Below are 18,019 nucleotides of genomic sequence, written 5' to 3'. Positions count from 1 at the left end.
TGGAAGGGTTTTTGTGAGTTTGGGTGATTGAAAATAAAATTGTGCAAAAGTCAACATGAAAGAAACTTAGGAAAGCAGAACAAGTATTAACATTAAGAATCACCTATCAAATACTTTAGGGTAAGGGCAGGAAGATAGAAAGAATTCATATAATGATTCATCTAATAAAACACTCATATAAAACCAGAATTATCACAATTTTGGTGACTAAAATAAAAATTTTTTCTGATCAAGAAAGCAGTCTATATATTTAGGAAAATACCTATGGTATTGCATAATTCATCTTTATTTAATGTAATTGTGTGTAGGCAAGTTATCGTGGTTTTTGCTAGAAAGTATGAAGTAAATTTACCAAGTAGTAAAATTAGCTGTACTTACATAGATTGTTTCAAGTAGTGTATACTTCTGTATTATTGAATGTATTTACTATGGTGCATTGTAGTATAATCCTTCTTGACTAGAAAATAAAAAAAAAACTTTTTTATAAATGATTGTTCAATGGACAGTGAATTGTCCAATTACAAAATAATGTCACATTTTGAGCTTAAGAAATATCGACTATGCCCTTTCTTGTAATTTCACACGTTTTATTTTCAGTGACAAATGTTCTAGTGAGTGGCTTCCTGTTAGAGTGTCCTGAGATATAGAGTTAGACAAGCAACTGAATACTAAGGTCCAACAGAGACTGTTAAGCAGCATCCATTATTACTCAAATAACATGGATTTTTCACATCCTAAGGAATAAAACTGGACAATAACTTGTCCCTACTATGGTTGCATTTGGAGAAGACGTTTGAAATGTTATTTTTGTTTCTGTTTGAGGGAATGTTGCCGTAAGGGCTTCTTCCCACATATATAACATTTTTCATTACTGACTCAGTATACTCTGCATGCTACAAACAAACAAATCCCCATACAATAGCCATTCACACCAATCTAGCACCTGCTAGCTAAAAAACTGAAATTATGAACTGGGAAAACTTTGAACAAAAGAAATGTAAGCAGTATAATCAGTTATTTTCTTAAAAATAAGAATAATATGCATAGTTTAAGGGTGCAGCTATTCACTTGATTTTCTTAGTTAAGAGATGGTTTTTTGGTTTTGGAGCACATACAAGTTCATGTCTATGCATTCTTTATGTATTTCCATACCTTTAGGTAACATTGCTTTATATATTTTGCTGATAACTGAGATAGACAAAAGGTCAAGTGTATTTAATGGCACAGAGTTTCTCTCTCACATGTGAACTTATTTTCTAATCTTTTTTATGTGTGTATTTACAATTTTATCGTAAATAATATCTAACTTCACTTCTTGGGTTATTTTAGTAAGGACACATCAGAGTTCTTGTTTCTCTCATTTCCCAAGGAATAACAAAGTGCACTAAATCTGTGATGAGCATAATTGACACGAAACCTAGGATCTGAGGAAGGTAATGGATTGGGTGGTTAAAAAAAAAACCAAAAAAAAAAAAACAACCTCATTTATTTGACATGTTTCAGGGTAGTTTTTGAAGAAATATCTTGAATCCTGAATAAAATTGAAAAGCTTAGGTACACTATATAAAAGGAACGCGTTAATAAACCACTTAGTATTATAAGAAGAAACTAAAGCTCAAAACATGTAGAATTTTCTAAAATAGTAAATAGCTTTTTCTATAATCAGTTCAATTGACGTGTATTGAGCATCTACAATGTGCTGGGCATTAAGCTGGGTATTGCGGATAACAATATGAGTTAGCTGTGCCCTGCCTGTGAGGCATCTTGGCCATGAAGACAGACACAAATAATTTCAACCTAATGGGATAATTATATGGAATACAGACAGGAGAAAGAAACATTGTTTGTTGAACACAGCATGTACACTCTTACATTAGGTTTTTAGATCACCTCTTGCATTTGCTTGAAACACTTTTCCCCAAACAAATGAGAGGTTTATTATCTCACTTATTCCGGGTTTTTATTTATGTCACCATATCATTAATTCCACATTTAAACATGCAACCTCCATTCTAGCATTCTTTTTTTTCTGCCCTCGCTCTAATTTTTCTATATACTTGTCTGTCTTATTCATTGCTGTATTTCCACACTGTGTCCACAAAGTGGACACTCAAAAACTGAATGAATATATTTTGCTTGGAACGTTTGGGTAGTCTTCATAAATGCAGTGTCGCTTAAGCTTGGTCTTGAGGAAAAAGTAAATCCTGAGTCTAAGTCAGGTGAAGTTTTCCGCTACGCTTCCTAGGCTCCAATTTGAGAACAGTTTGAAGAATAAAAGGTCTCATGTCCAGAAAGAATCATAAATCCAGTGAGGAATTGTAAACTAACACAAGCAAGAAACGGAAAATATTAACAGGTTACATAATCTAATGCTCATTGTGTCGACATAAGAAACGTTCAAACCTGTAGATAATTTTTTATAAGAGTTTATTTGAGCCAAATTGAATACATATGCTGGATCTCAAATGTTCTGCAGAATAACAGTTTTGCAGCTTCTTTTATGCATTTGAAATTAAGCGAAGTAATTAAGATTACCTGGAGGTGGGAAAAGCTAAGGTGGGGATTGAATTACAGGATAGTTAACAAGATTGTGTGCTCTCTTGGGGATATTTACAGTTTGTTTCCAAGGTAGGTTAACCAAAATGCACCAGAATAATGGACAGGGCTAGCTTAAAGCCTTTCACTAAAGAAGTTACAGGCCTTCAAGGCCACATTTTGAAACTATCATCATTACAAGACGGACGAATCCTTGATTACTGAGTCATAGAGGCAGCCAGGAGAACTGTCCATCTAACACCTGCATTGGATTTTGGTGATTAAGAAATAAATTTTTATTATCTTATGTAAAAGAAAAAAAAGTTATAGGTCTGGGGAATGACTGACTACCCACCATGACCTGCCCAGTTAAGAATTTACGATCAGATCACCCTGTGAGGTTACTTTCTTTTTTTTCTTTTTTTTAATTAAATTTATTGGAGTGACAATTGTTAGTAAAATTACATAGATTTCAGGTGCCATAGAAAACCTTTTTTGAATCCACAATTGTACAGAATAAATACTACTGGTGTAGGATATTTCAGCAAGAAATAAAATTATTAAAGGTCAGAGTAATTGGTAATGATTTCAGGGAACTGTGAAGTAAATGTTAATACATACTTTTATTGAAAATCAGAGTGAAATTTTTACATTTTATTTTCAATCTTTCGTTAGTCAAATATCAAACAATTTTACTCTATTTTCTACCAAAATGGGCAACAAAGACTCATAATTTAAGATCTTTAGGATACGGTCTGTCAAGCAATTAATACAGGATAACAATTCCTAAGTTAAATATCCTTCTGTCATATGCTACGCATTATGATGTTCTATTGCATCTCTGTTTTTCTGATCAATTTTCAGATTATTAAAGTGATATGTGTACATATTGAAAATTTTAAAAACATTTTGTACAGAAAACATAAATCAAAATAAAATGTAATATAAAGACAAATTCCTATAATATAAAGAAATTTCTGTAATATAAAAAAAATTCCACCCATACTACAAAAATCTCATAAAACATAAAATAATTTATCTGATAAAGATAATTTAAATGTTATCCTTTTTTATGCTCAGCAAATATATGGGAATTAATTTTGTCAGAACGTTTTTGTACTCTTTATATAAATCTGTATTTTTATTTCTGAAAATTATTCTAGTTTTGTATTATAATTTAAGAAGAATCAAATAATTTAAGATCTAGACTTATTTTGGCTAGCTGTGTGATCATGTGTAAGCCTCCAAATTATTTGTTTTTCTGTCATTTTCCTCATTAATAGAATTGGAAATGACAACACTTATCCTGCTGATCTCCCAGAGTTGGATATAGTATAAATAAACTAATGTATGACTTTATAAAAGTACAAAACATTATTCTAATATTAGATATGATTATTTCAAAGCACATTGAATCCTGCTTCTGGCAGTAGTAAAGTTACATATTTAAGGTAGTCTTGGTCTTTTATTTTTAATTTTTTTTGCTTTGGTTATTTTTTTAATTGAGATATATAGTAGTTTACATACCATAAACTTCACTCTTTTAAAGTGTACAATTAATTGGCTTTTAGTATATTCACACTGCTTTGTAACTGATGTTGGTCTCGTTGGATCTGCTAGCAGTTTCTGAGTGTCTGAGTGTAGGCCGGGATTGTGTCTCGTGAAGCCGAAGAATGGAAACACGGAGCAAGGAGAGGCAAAAAGTTTTAAAAAGAGGATAGTTTATTAGAGGCAGGAGAAGAGGTTGTAGCTCCCGAGTGGGAGGGAGGGGGTCCCGAATGGGGGTGCCCGTGACTGAGGCAAAAGCTCTTACTTTTATACCTTCCCTTGCCTGTTTGGGGAAGGGGAGCTGTTTGAAGAAGGGAACTGAAGAAGGGAACTGGCGCCTTCTAATGAAATTTGTCTACCACGTTTGTTCTGCTTGCCCATGCTAAAGAAATTATCAAAGTAAACTATTCTTTATCTATCAGATCTGCTCCATTTGTTAGGCCAAAAGGAATTTTATGATTAATCTCAGGGCCTTGTTACATTTTGTCCTGGAGCGAAGGAGTGATTTCAAAACCTGGAGTTTTAGGATATGGCTGTCTTTGTTTATTCCACTAGGGACCTCCCTGTATACCTAGGGATGTGCTAACTATCCTGTATCATAACCACCACCACTAACTCTAGAACATTTTCATCACTTCAAGAAGAAACTCCATACCTATTAGCAGTCACTCCCATTTCAACCCTCCCCACAAAGTGATAATTTTTTTAGGTGTAATATTTTAAAGAACTTATGTCGAACTGAGATTTATAGTACGTGAGCAAAATTATCACTAATAATCTACTGTAAGCCATTGAGCAAAATGTCATAAATCAGAAATTAATAAAGAGTAAATTTTATTAAGTTTCTAATCAAGGACTCGTGAGAAATACCACTGAAAAGTATATTTCATGTTGACCGTTATATTTTATGTTGTCTTTCATGTATGTGTAAATGACAATTGACATAGTAATGCATGATGTAAAATGAGATTGTATTACTATTTGCAAAGCCTGATTCTGTTCCTGTGAATAGAGAACCATGCATCCTCATTTGAACCAGGCTGTTTTGTTATCAAGAACCATAAGTACTACAAGTAGTTACACACATCTGAGGAAAAAAATAGAGTGCATTAGAAAGAAAGACTGGGTTTTATCAAATAACAGCTATCAAGCTATCTAAAATATTGCCTTTAAGGAATAGATACAAATTTAAATAATGCATCATGTGATATAGTTTAATCATTGCATTTTTAAATTCTGTCATTAGGCTCAAAATTCTCCTTGACCAGTAAAATAGCTGTCTCTGTCCCCTACTCTTTCTCAATTGCTTCCTTGCTCAACACTGTGTTTTTGCCACCCTTAAGTTTCTATGATTATCAACTTTTAAAATAGAGATTTCTTTTTCCTGACGTCAACAAATACACTTTGTTTAAGCGTGTATTATACATGTAATAAATGTCATCATTTTGGTTAACACGAGTTTAATATATGTTAAAATGGTGCATTATAAGAAAGTAATGCTTAAGTTTTGAGAATAAAGGGTACTACTAGTCAAGAAGAATATTAAAGTCAAACTTGCATAGTATTAAGAATAAATTTCATTGCCTTCAAGGGACAGAGGTCTTAACTCTACATTATTTGAAAGTTGTTGTATCCTAGTAACAACGCCAACAATAAACACATCATGCAAAAGTAAAAATGCACTAGTGAAATGAGCCATTGAAAGGAAGAGTCAGTGACCATATAATATTTCAGTTTCTATTATATCTAGTAGCTATCTGGTTAAAAAGAAATGACAGTTGCCCTGAAGGAAATAAAGTGGAGGTATTATTGTAGTAGTAGTTTGGAAAGAAAATTGCACTGTGTCTTGACTGGATTATTTCTCAATCCTTGGGAACGAACTATCTCCACCTCTCTCTGGTGCTGCTTCTTGCCTTTTTTATACAAATTGAATTTGTATCATCTAAACTCATAGGGCCCAGGGGCCCTTTGGTGACAGGGAGGAGGAGGAAAAGGGGAATTACAAAAAGAAAATGTGACAGGCAGTTTTGAAAAGAAAAGCAATTTTCTTGGTGTGGGACTTTTCCTAAATAGTTCTTCAACGCAATATTTTGCTTCCGCAGGGTAATCAGTCAGAATCAAGTGCTTGTGCTGTTTTGTGGGGCTTGGCACTGACAGGTTTTGTTTAGGAGGGGTAGGAATACAGGGGGATCGGATGTGGGGAAGTTAGTATTTTGGCTATATCAGCCCTGGAGGCAGAGTTAGCACTTGCAATGGGACAAAAGTATTTGCAGTCATCAGATAACTTTGCAGTCAGCTTCAATAGCATCACTCTTTTTTTTTTTAAGGTTTGTTTTTTTTTTTTGTTTTTTTTTTTTGGCAGCCAAGCTCTTAGTAGAACCATCTGTCTTTCTATTAGTATTTTTGAGGCCTGTTTTGAAGCCACTTTGCTTGGCAAAGTCACTTTCATCCTTGGAAACGATTTTTTAAAAAAGTTCTGTGGCTTTTTGCCGAAGAAGAGTACTATGTAAAAAAAATCCACATGGCTGTTCATTTTTGTTCTAAAAGAATATGGCTATTTTGTCTTTGTCTTAAATCAAATGCAATTTGAGGTGATGCAACTCCAGTGTGACTTGTTGGGAAGTGAGAGGCTGGGATTGCAATTTCAGCCGTGTTTTTTTATGTTCCCATATCTCTCAATGAGCTTTTCTTTAGTCTTCCTAGTAGATTAATTGGAAAATAAATTGACTCCTCTATTCTTAATTTTAGTGTAGTTTTTGTTCTTCAGTTTTTTTCTAAAGACCATTGCATTGGGTAGGATAAACTGGCAAATTGACTTTCTGTTATATGAAATGAAAAATCACAGGCTATTAGTGGTCGTTGAAGATCCCATGCCTCTTCTTCTTAATGGTGGAAAGTCAGCTTTGTTATCCTGGTTACTCCGGTTTGGGTAATTAGATCCTCCCTACCTAAACCCCTGTTGTCATCTCATTTGGATATTATATTTTTCATTTTCTCAGAACTGTTGTGTAGTATCGCTGTGTGCTTCTAAACAGCTGCTATGCTCCCCACCGAAGGTGGCAGAATATCAGTTGTAGGTGAACTGATCCCTAAAGATGATATGTGCTTGAACACTAGTACTCATCAGACTAAACTCTTGAGGAACATTTGAAAAGTTTTAATTTTACATTTCATTTGTAATTGTGCTGACTTAAATCACAGCTCTTTCACTTTGACATCTGTGTATGTACTACTTTAACCAACTTTTCTACCATAACTTCCTGTTGTGTGAGCCAAATTGCTCCTTGATATCATGGAGTCCCTCTATTGTTGGATTGCTATGTTTTTCCCAGTCTAGTAATGCCTCCCAGGCTTCGCTTCCTGGGGTAAAGCCTAGTGCCCATCGTTGTTCAAAAGCAACTTTGATTTCCTCACAACCTGTGCTTGCCGATGTCCCCCCAGACTCATTTTCTTCTCCAACTTGAATGCTGAAATTCACCTTCTCTGAATTTTTCTGAGAAAAATCAAAGAAAAGGGAAGACCGGCAGCTTCATAATTTAGGTGGTCACTCCTAAGGCCTTAGTGTTTGCTGTTACTTTTTTAATTGTCCATGGTTTACTTTCTTTTTCATTTCTCACAGTGACCATCCAAAACAACCTTACCTTGGCTGAATTCCCTACTTCAACCCTAATGTTTCTTTACAGGATATGACCTTGCCCACATCATTGAGAAAAGTTCTTCCATCAGGCCTGTTTTTCCTTATTTTCTCATTTCTCTACATAGAAAATAGATCTAAAACATATCTGCTTTATTCACTTATATAGATCCATTCCTCAGCACCCTGAGAATGAAATGTCATTCCCATTTAGAACCAGTCCCTACTCCCCTGCTTTGCCTTTCAGCCTCCTCTGGAATTTTGATCTTCCAATTAGTTCCTCGCTTACCTAAATTTAAAATTTTAATTTCTGTTTGCTCCTTTCAACCAAAAATGGGCTCAAAACTCTGCTACCTAAATAAAGCCTGAGCATCCTATGCAGCTGCTAACTTCTCTCCTAACTTCTCACTCAACCTCCCTGAAGAATAGTCTACATTTGCTTTCTCCTTTTTCACGCCTGTCATTCAGTCTTGTCATTCAGTCCTCAACCTTTCTCAACATAGTTTCTACCCTCTGTTATAGTGGACTTGATATCGATAGATTCATCACTACCTTCTAATCAACAATTGCAGAAGATAATTGTTTTTGTTTGTGAAATACTCTCTCTGTTACATTTTTCACTATTAGTCAAGTCTCAATGTTGTAATTCCATTGGAATCGTGATTTTCTTTATTCTTCTCTTACCTCCTTGCTTGTAGACTTCTCTTTCTCTGCCCTTTGTTGAATTATTGTTGCAACACAGATGATTTTAAGCTGCCTCTTGTCTTTATCCTTCAGGCCCTCTCTAGATTGTGTAGTTCACTCTCATCAATGAATGGCTCCCCAAACTACATGGTGAAAACGTGGAGGTGAAGAAAAGGACAGAGTATAATACATATATATTATACACACACACAATCTCTGTACCTAATATATATTTACATATATTAATTTATATATATATTATGTTATATTAGTAAAAATGTTGATATATATTACATAATATATATAAATTAATATATATGTTATATGTAATATTTAATATATATATTAGGTACATAGATTTGTCATATATATATACATACATATACATATATCCTCCCCCATTATCAGTGTTCCCCAGTGTTTCCCTAAATATTTTTTTGTGTTTTTTCTCTTCATTCATAACCTTCCTATTACTGATCAAGCCCTCTTAATCGATTACCTAGTTGACCATATTAACTTTCCTACCTGGTTTCTGTGCTTGGCCTCGCAAATCTCTTCTCCTTATACCCATAAAATATTCCATCTAGCCTACTTAAAATCCTTCAATGGTTCCACAGACCCTACAGGGGGAATCTCAAGTTTCTTACCTTGATACACACACTGATTCAGACAAACTTTCTCACTACTAAGTTCCTCTTACATTTTTTGCTATTCTAGACTGCTGTTGGTATCCCCCTCACTTGATATTTTTTCTTGTCCCTGTTCCTTTACTCATGTCTCCCCATCTTTTTAGAATTATTTTCTCCTGCTCCCGTCTATTTGCCTACTAACTCCTACTTATCCATTCAGTCCCTACACCTGCTGTACCTATCTCCATGAAACCTGCCTTGATTCTGTCTATGTTAGGAGTCTTCTCTGTGCTTCCATAGTATCTTTTGTTGAATTAACAGCAGTGTAACTATCTATCCATTTGTCCCACCCGACTTAGAGTTCCTAGAGAGCAGTCATTGTTTGTGAATTCACCTTTGTATCTCTAGTTACCAAAAAAATACACTTTTGGCTTAGTGCAAATGTTGGTTGAATGAAGAAACCAATAAACAGACCCATGCAACTTGAAAGTAAATAAATAATCTTAAATATCTACTTGATATATTAGTTTTAGGAAGCAAAGGGTTTTACAATAGAACATTTATATAAAATATAAAATGTTTAATTATGAATAATTGATAAGTATTTACTTGTTCTTATTCAAGTGTGATAATGTATTTGGTTTGTGTTGGATTCTTAATATTTTAGAGGACAAGAATACATTCATTTTTTATGTGGTAGAGTTGTAAAAAGTGTTAAAATATATCATTTCATCCTAAAGTTTAACAAAATATAGGAATAGCCTTTTAAGTTTATGATGTTATTCTAACTTGTGAATAACATGCCCCCATAAAAAGACTAAAACTTAGTTACAAAATTATCTTATTGAAACTTAATTAAAATGTCACACATTTTAAACCTTAATTAGGATCATAAAGGGAATTTCATCCATTAAATGAAAGAAAATAAATGAAGTTAATAGTGAATAGGATTTGGAAATATTCAAAATTGGCCAATATGTAAGAATGAATTACAAACACTATCACTAAATTAATTTTAAAATTTATCCAGAAAACATTATACTGTTTCTTCCAAAGAGTGGCTAAATTTTAGCAGTACTGAACTGAAAGTTAAGATAGATAGCAATAATATAGTTGGTGCTCATTATTTGCACTAGTCATGTTCTATAAAGTAGCCATGAACACCGAATTAGCGAATACTAAACAGTTATTCCTGAGGGAAGTACAGTTAGGTTACTGAGAGCATTTGGTCACACCATTTTCATCAACTGATCAATACATAAACTTATTTTATATGTGCTTCTATTTAATGACACCTTGTTAATATTTACTATTGATTTTAAATGTATATTAAACAATGAAATCACCAACACAATTTCTCGCTGTTTTGTGCAAGTCTGTGAGTGACCGCAAAAGCACTGGTACAAGTAAATTTTAGTGAGAAGGCAAATTTGCACATACAAAGTCTGCAAAGAATGAGGATCAACTGTATTTTGAAATGTATTTTTAGTTGCACGTATGGATTAACCACAGATTTTGGATTACATTTGTTTTACTTTATCTTGAATTTTATTACTATTTTATTTTATTACTAATTTTATTATTATTATAATCTGTTCTATGATATTCTAAGAAAACCCATCATTGGGACTATGAAATTAGGCTTATTTTTTTCTGTCTTAGTTCCTTTCTTTCCCTTGTAGTTCCTCCCTCCCAACTCCTTCTCTCCACTCTGACATTTTCCATTGTGTGGGGAAAGAGTGCTAGATTAAGAGTTAGAAGATGTAGCTCCAGTGTTAACTCCACTCTTACCTAAATGTGGGATCTTGAACAATTGTTATGATCAAGCTAAGTCTTATTTCCTTATCAGCACAATGATTGTGTTGTGTCGGATAATCTCTAGGATCTTTCTCAGCCTTAAACCTCTGTTATTCTGTATATGTGGATCTTGGAAAATATAGACACCCAAACAAATTACAGTACTAAAGCAAAATTCATTTCAATAATCAGAAGAAGACAAAAGTTCAGAATACAAAGATTTTTAAAAGCCCCCAAATTCATTGCAATTTATTCTTTAAAATGCAAAAAAAAAAAATTTAGCTGAGAAATATTATAAATTATTAGTGTATAAATGAAATACCTGGATAAAAACTGTCACACACAAGTAGATAGGCTTCTGTATACAAACAACCAGTAAACACTATAAGAAAATGTTCCCTTTACAATAGCAATAAAAAAAATATTTTTAAAAAATCTTAAAAATAAAGTTACATAGGAAACTACAAGAATTATATGAGGCAGGAGAGGATTTAAATAAATTGAAAGCTATAGCCTGCTAGTAGCTATCAAGCCATAAGGTTAATGAATTCAAATAGAAATTTCATATTCTAAAATTAATGTGTGAAAATAAATGTTAAAGAAAACAGGATATATTTGAAAAAAATAAAAGCGTAATGATAGAGTACAAACTGTTATTAAAACATATTGCAAAGCTATAATAATTAAAACATCATGTTACCAGAACATAATAGGCATGCATATCTGTTCATTACAGAAGTATGTAATAAATTTCTCATATTTCGGGATTACTTTTTTATTTCTTCATGTATGCGTATTCATTATTCCAAGAATCATAGTTGTATCACAATGTACAGGACCATTTGACAAAGCAATTGTTACTCTATGCTGCCATTCTTCTTGGTGAAATTGAATTCCTTTATGGTCATTAAATAACTTTATTGTCCAGGTGCTTTTTGTGGACATTTGGAGTTGGTGCGTGAAGATATAATTAGAAATATGGGACTACATAATTCATTCTTCTTATTTATTTATGAATTATCAATACATATAATATTTTCAGCTGCTGTTTTGAACTCTAAAGGTACAATAATAAGTATGTTACAACCTCTTTCTTTATTAAGCTCATAGGTCATAAAGGAGACTTATGTTACACAAGTAACTATTATTCAATACACTAAGTATTTTATATTAGCTTTATGAGGTTAAAAGAAGTAACAGTTCTTTCTGCCTGAAAATTGGCACCATAAGAAAGAAGTGCTTCACGGGCAGAGACATTATGTGAGTCTCAAAAGCCTTTGAAAAATAAGTACAATTTTGCCAAGAAGAAAAGGAAAAGAGAAATCACTCAAAACATAGGAGAAAATACTTCTGAATGTGTTCAAGTGTGGAAAAACACCGAGTATGCAAGGAACTCTTCATGATCCATTGAGGCAAGAGCACAGAATATCTGAAATGCCAGGAAAGATAGACGGGACAAAGTATGAAGAATCTTGCTGAGGGGATTTGGTAATTATTTTCTAAGTAAAAGCAAACCATCAAAATTATTTTACAAGAAAAGCATGTAAAATACAGATACAAGACTCATTTAGAAGGAATTCTATGAGGAACACAGCTTAATACCTGGTTGTATCCTGTGGACACCAGAACGTGTAAAAAGTCAGGCAGCCTCCCTTTCAATTACTTACATATCTGAAGGTGCTTTGTAACTCCAGGCAAAAATGAAGAAGACAAAACGATTTGTTGACTTTGATGGAAAGTATTCTTTAAGACCGGACTTTTCAAACCTGTATGCGCATTGGAATCATCAGGGGAACTTTTAAAAATGCTGATGGCTGGGTCTCACCCCTGTTGATTGAAATTTAATTGATCTGGGAAGCAGTCTGAGCATTGAGAGTTTTTTAAAGCTTGCCTGGTGATTCTAATACACATTCATGTCTGAGAACTACTGCAATTAAATAAGAACCTACGGTTTTTGCAATTCTAAAAGATAGTTTTCTCAAATTTTAAGGAATCTGAAATTCCGATGCCTCATAACCCTTCTATGTGTTTCATTTGAAGTTCCTTCCTTCTTCCCTCTAAAATGCTCCTATTAAATTTAAGGTACATCTTAGAACCAATGGTGTCTTAGAAAGGAGGAGATGTACTATATAAAATATAACTTACAAACAATGAAATATAAAGGATATACAGTAGCTGGTGATAATCCTTAACCAGTGTGGCTGGTTTGTTGTGTGTACCTTTGCACGGTCTGCATCCTCTGCTTACCTTATGCTGTTTTTGCCTTCAAAAGTCTACCTCTTGTTTTAGGCCACTTATTCCTACAAACTTGCTCAATATACAGTTGTCTTATTTTTGAGCCTTTAATAAGTGCTTTTCATTGGTTTCTACGTAAGGTTTATTTTTCCTCCAGAATGTTGAAAAAATGCTGTCTGTAATGGTATAACCTTTAGCTCTACCCTTAAGACACTTTTTGTTTTCTTGGTTGTTTTCATTCTTGGTTGTTTTAGTTTCATTTTAGTGGCAGTGATAAGTTTAAAATCCTGTTGGCTAAAAGAAATGCTTTCCAATTCGGAGTCATTGCTGATCTCTTATTCTTGTAGTGCTCATATGTCTCTCTCTCACTTTCTCTCACTCTCTCTTTCTCTCCTCCTTCCTCTGTCCATTCCTTTCTCCCTTCCTCCCACTCTCCCTCTCAAACTGCACCCCACCCTCCAAAGAAAAGCACCCACCAACCCAAATCTCAGAAATAGCTTAAAGGTTTACTGCAAAAAAAATAAAGGAGAAACTGAAGATAGACTTTTAAAGTGAGAAATGGTGAGAACTATAAGAATCATAAATGCCCTAAGAATGTGTGATGCCACTGGGAGAAAGGGAAAACAAGCCTGAGAAATATATCTCAGAGTTGCTATTAGGATTAGCCACTGAATGAATTTGTAATTTTTTTTTTTTTTTGTATATTTGTTTGTTTTGCTTTTTACCATTCTTCCCACTGCAATGTAAACTCCATGGGCATAAGATTTTTGTTTTCTTGTTCACTAGTATGTCTCCACTGTGTAGCTCATTTTTTTGTACATAGTAAGTGTTTATTAGATAGTTTCCAAATAACTAAATTAATGTATAGAAGGAGTAGTAAGGGAAAATGAAGTGTCAAAAGTGTAATTTTTAGTATGATCCAAAATTCTCATTCACATATTCAGTGACAAACACTAATTAATAATCATGTTCACTAGGGAAATCTTGCTTAAATGTGTTAAAAAATTATTCTAGGTATTTTAGTTAATGACAACCTCTGCATTAGTCAAGAATGTGACATAGTTGCAGAAATGACTGTGTGAGGTTATACTACTGGAAATTCCTGTTCAGTTCAAAGACGGTAGTGATTCATTGTGCTATATTGCTCATTTACTAATGTGAACCCCATATTGTGAGAGTGACACCAGCTAATTAAGGTATAGTCCAAAGATGGCAACCAAAGCAGAGCCATGTGGTTTGAGGAATGACTTAATGTTTGAAAAGCAATAGATGAAGACAGAAGTGTAGAACAGAGCAGGATTCAAGGGACTGGATTCTAGACCTAGTTTCGACTATTCCATTCAATGGCCATGGGCAAGTTAGTTGTCTTTTGGTGCCAGTTACCTCTTCTATAAAAAAAAAAAAAGGAGGAAAGTCTTAATTACACTCTAAGCTTTCTACAGCTTTTGTATTCAAGAATTTTTAAATTTCAATATTATGTGTCAACAAGAGAATTATCTTTAAGTGATGAAGAGCCATTTGTATATAAAATGATACCAGTTTAGTTGGTTTTGTTTTAGAATGTAGAATTATTCCTAACAGGTGGGATTTACAGAAGGAGATTTTAGTTCAACCTCTAAGGGATAATTTTTAAACCATTATATTAATTCAATCAGAAAAAGGCTTGTTGTGTGAAGTAGTGATGCTTCAATACTCTCCAGGATATCATGCAGGGAAATTATCTATCAGGTTAGAAAGGGAACTCGATAACACCTTCTCACTATAGTATATTTTTATTCTCCTAAGAGGGTCCTAAGGCATACCCTCAAGCCTGGTGTTCTAACAATGTTGTATGCCAGTATATTGAATTGAGTAAATGATTTTCTTTTTATCATAAATTAAGGAGGGTGGGAATCATGGAGAACCACTACTTCTTCTCTTTGATCTGCTTTATCATGTTCAGCAGGTTCAAGGTCAACTGCCGCCATTAATGATCCCTGTATTCCCTCCTGATCAACGGACACTGGCTGCCGCTGCCCAGCAAGGATTCCTCCTTCCTCCAGGCTTCAGCTATAAGGCTGGATGTAGTAAGTACCATTGATTTTTCATTTGGGAGTGGGTGGAGGGTTTGGCTTTAAATTAGGCAATGTAATATTCCTGCCACACCAAGAAATGAGATCACCCATATAGCATTTTTATTTTAAAGAGAAAACACACAGAAGGTGTTGAAAAGGATTTATGTTGGTACATATTTAAAAGAGCTTAGATTATTTCAGTGCTTCTGAAGACAATATTTGCTCTTTAGAATTTAGTTTCATAACTTATATTTCCATTGTATTTTTAAAATATGAATATAATTTTCAAGTTCAATTTATTTATGTATAGATAAGATAGAAGTATGGTTTTCAATAGCTATCCATTTTCCTTTAAGATAAACCCGTTTCCTAATGTGAATAACTTGTCCTTCCATTAACTGTCTTGGCTGCATGTTTACAGCCTGATTTCTCACTAGTCTTCTTTCAGTTCTTAGACCAAACCATACTTTTTTGTTTTGTTTTGTTTTTATTCTGGGCTTGCATTGTCAGTGTTCACTCTGTTTGGTATTCTGAACCTCTTTTTAACTCAGATGAGGGAGAACTTGCCTGACCTAGGTAGATCTATTTCTCCTTGTTTCTTTCCATCCTGTATATTTTCTCTCACTTTACTTGAAAGCTCTATGAAGGCAGGTGCTGATTATTTCTTATTATTATACCTAAACTTTTAGTATAACATTCAACTATTGAATGAATGAATGAATAATGAATGAGCACTCATTACAAACAACCCAAGTGCATTTTTGCATTAACTGATGAGTTATACAAAGATAACTATTTATATTGTTTATTAACTTTAGATGCCTGTGATTTTTATAACTTTTCTCTTTTTTACAAAAATAGAAATTGTACATTGTTAGTTTTGGAAACAATCTAATATTTGATTTTCTATGAGTTAAATAGCCAAAATGTCAACTATATTCTGTTAGATAAAAATAGTAACAAATTCCAAAATGGAGCTAGATTGCTAAGCTAAATACTTTCTAAAAGATCCTTAACATGGCTAGAAAGAATATAGAGAAAGCAAGTTAATTGAAATATTTTCATTGATAAAAGTAGAACACCATTGAAAATAATTAGTGAAATAACATCATTTTAGATATTTATATAGAATATCATTTTGCAACTACCAGTATATTCTGGTTAATTTATATATTAATAAATTGTCCCATTACCATCTTACTATGCTTCAGTATTTATCGCATTTGTGAAGCTCTATCCAACGTTAATAGAAATCAGATCTAAGTTTCCTGTTAAATGATGTTTTGAATTTTCATAATTCATATTTATTCCTCATCTTTAAATCTTTTCTATGTAATATTGAAGATATTTGGATGTAATTTTTTAAATATGCAAAGTAATTTGAGATGAATATATTGCAACTATGAAGTCTGGATAAAAGTGAACTGAACTCAGGACTATAAAAATTCACGTTTTTATGGCACTGTACACTTGGCAGTTTTTATATTGCTTTTGCACATCTTTTTCTTGACTTTGGTTTCCTATGTTTTAAGATGGTGCTCTCGCTCTGCATCCTTATTTTATCCATTTAATATTATTTGCCAATCATTCTACTTTATAGATCGATTCATTCAGAAATACCAACTTTTTTATGTAATTAAGCACTATATATTCTAAAATATAAATTCTAGGAATAATTTAAATTCTAAAATTAGAATTTCAAATTCTATTACTACTCTAGATTCTGAGTTTTAATCATAAAAGATTTTTTTCATTTTGTGTTGTTTCCATTTTCCTAAGGAATTACTATTCACATCAAACACATGTTGCCAATGTGTTTTTGGTAACCTTGGTTACTAAAATGGAAAGAAAAAGACACTTTTAAAAATCATCAGTTGCCTCAGACTGCACCTGCAATATATACATATAGATTAGTTCTGCTTTCCAAAAAGAAAATTTTTAAGCAACTATAGAAATAAGTCCCATTAGCAAATATTGTGCTGAGGAGAAAACCACATTGAATATGAACAATAGCATAACTGTAGGCCTGGAAAAGGTCAAGAACACCTCAACCGCACTCCCATTTGGCAGAATTGGCACGCTGTGTTTGTTCAGTGTGGATGTAATGTGGCATGCAGAAATTTTCCCTTTTCTAATATTGTTAGCATATTAACTACTTGATATTCATACCTTCAGTGCTTAAAGTTGTAAAATGATACCACTTCTGTAACCCTGGAAATAAAACAGCATAAAGTCTCTACAGCTGCTGGCAAGCTGGAAACTAGCATCACGCCAAACTGTAAGAAGCCAGTAGCAAAAGAAAGTGCCACCCTTGTTGACACCCTGGCACTTTGGGTCAGTTTGAATGAGGAGCTATGTGGAAGCGATAAATCGTTCAAACCATGTACTCGCTAATCACATTGAGGGAAAGGAATAGAGATATGGAAAGAAACAAATTGTAACTTCTCTTCAGTGGGCCTTCCTTTGTTATTCCCCCCCATAACTGTCAACCATATGTGACTTCTCTGGTTGTCAATTGTTTTAATTTGAGTAATATTACACAGTTGTAAATGAAAGAGACCAACCCATTTTGCTTGATTTGAGTTTCAAGTAAATATGAAAGATAGACTATTTGTTGGCATCAAAAATTCAAGTGTTCTTCATCAATCCATTCATAGAAAGTATTTATGATAAATTTTCCTGTTTAGACTATGTGTCTTGATAAAATATAAATCTCTGGAAACATTTCTCCATGAGAACTGGAGGATGGTTGTCACCATATAATTCTGGAATGTTATATACATTGTTACACTCAGTTCTTTCTACTTTTTAATCATTTTACATTCTTTAACCAACAATCTAACTTCCTTCAGATGGGGAATTAAAATAATTGACTGTTCAGGTACCAAAGCAATCTTTTAAAA

At 33.2% G+C, this 18,019-nt stretch overlaps 1 protein-coding gene across 21 annotated transcripts in view; it reads left to right on the top strand.

The window, feature by feature from the left end:
* SOX5 (SRY-box transcription factor 5) overlaps nt 1–18,019 on the top strand; it is a 946,176-nt gene that overhangs the window by 802,567 nt on the left and 125,590 nt on the right. For 13 of the 21 annotated variants that reach the window (XM_088798391.1, XM_088798399.1, XM_088798392.1 and 10 more), the window contains one exon: nt 15,005–15,128. In XM_088798391.1, the coding sequence (XP_088654517.1) occupies nt 15,005–15,128 (124 nt within the window). The remainder of the gene's footprint in view (nt 1–15,004; nt 15,129–18,019) is intronic. The other 8 variants (XM_088798419.1, XM_088798402.1, XM_088798422.1 and 5 more) reach the window with 1 other exon arrangement.

This window comes from Rhinolophus sinicus, chromosome 1, assembly GCF_057876585.1.
Source record: "Rhinolophus sinicus isolate RSI-liver-muscle chromosome 1, RSI-T2T, whole genome shotgun sequence".
Lineage (NCBI taxonomy): Eukaryota > Metazoa > Chordata > Mammalia > Chiroptera > Rhinolophidae > Rhinolophus > Rhinolophus sinicus.
Note: the sequence above shows the minus strand (reverse complement) of the source record. Positions and strands in the feature narration are given on the sequence as shown.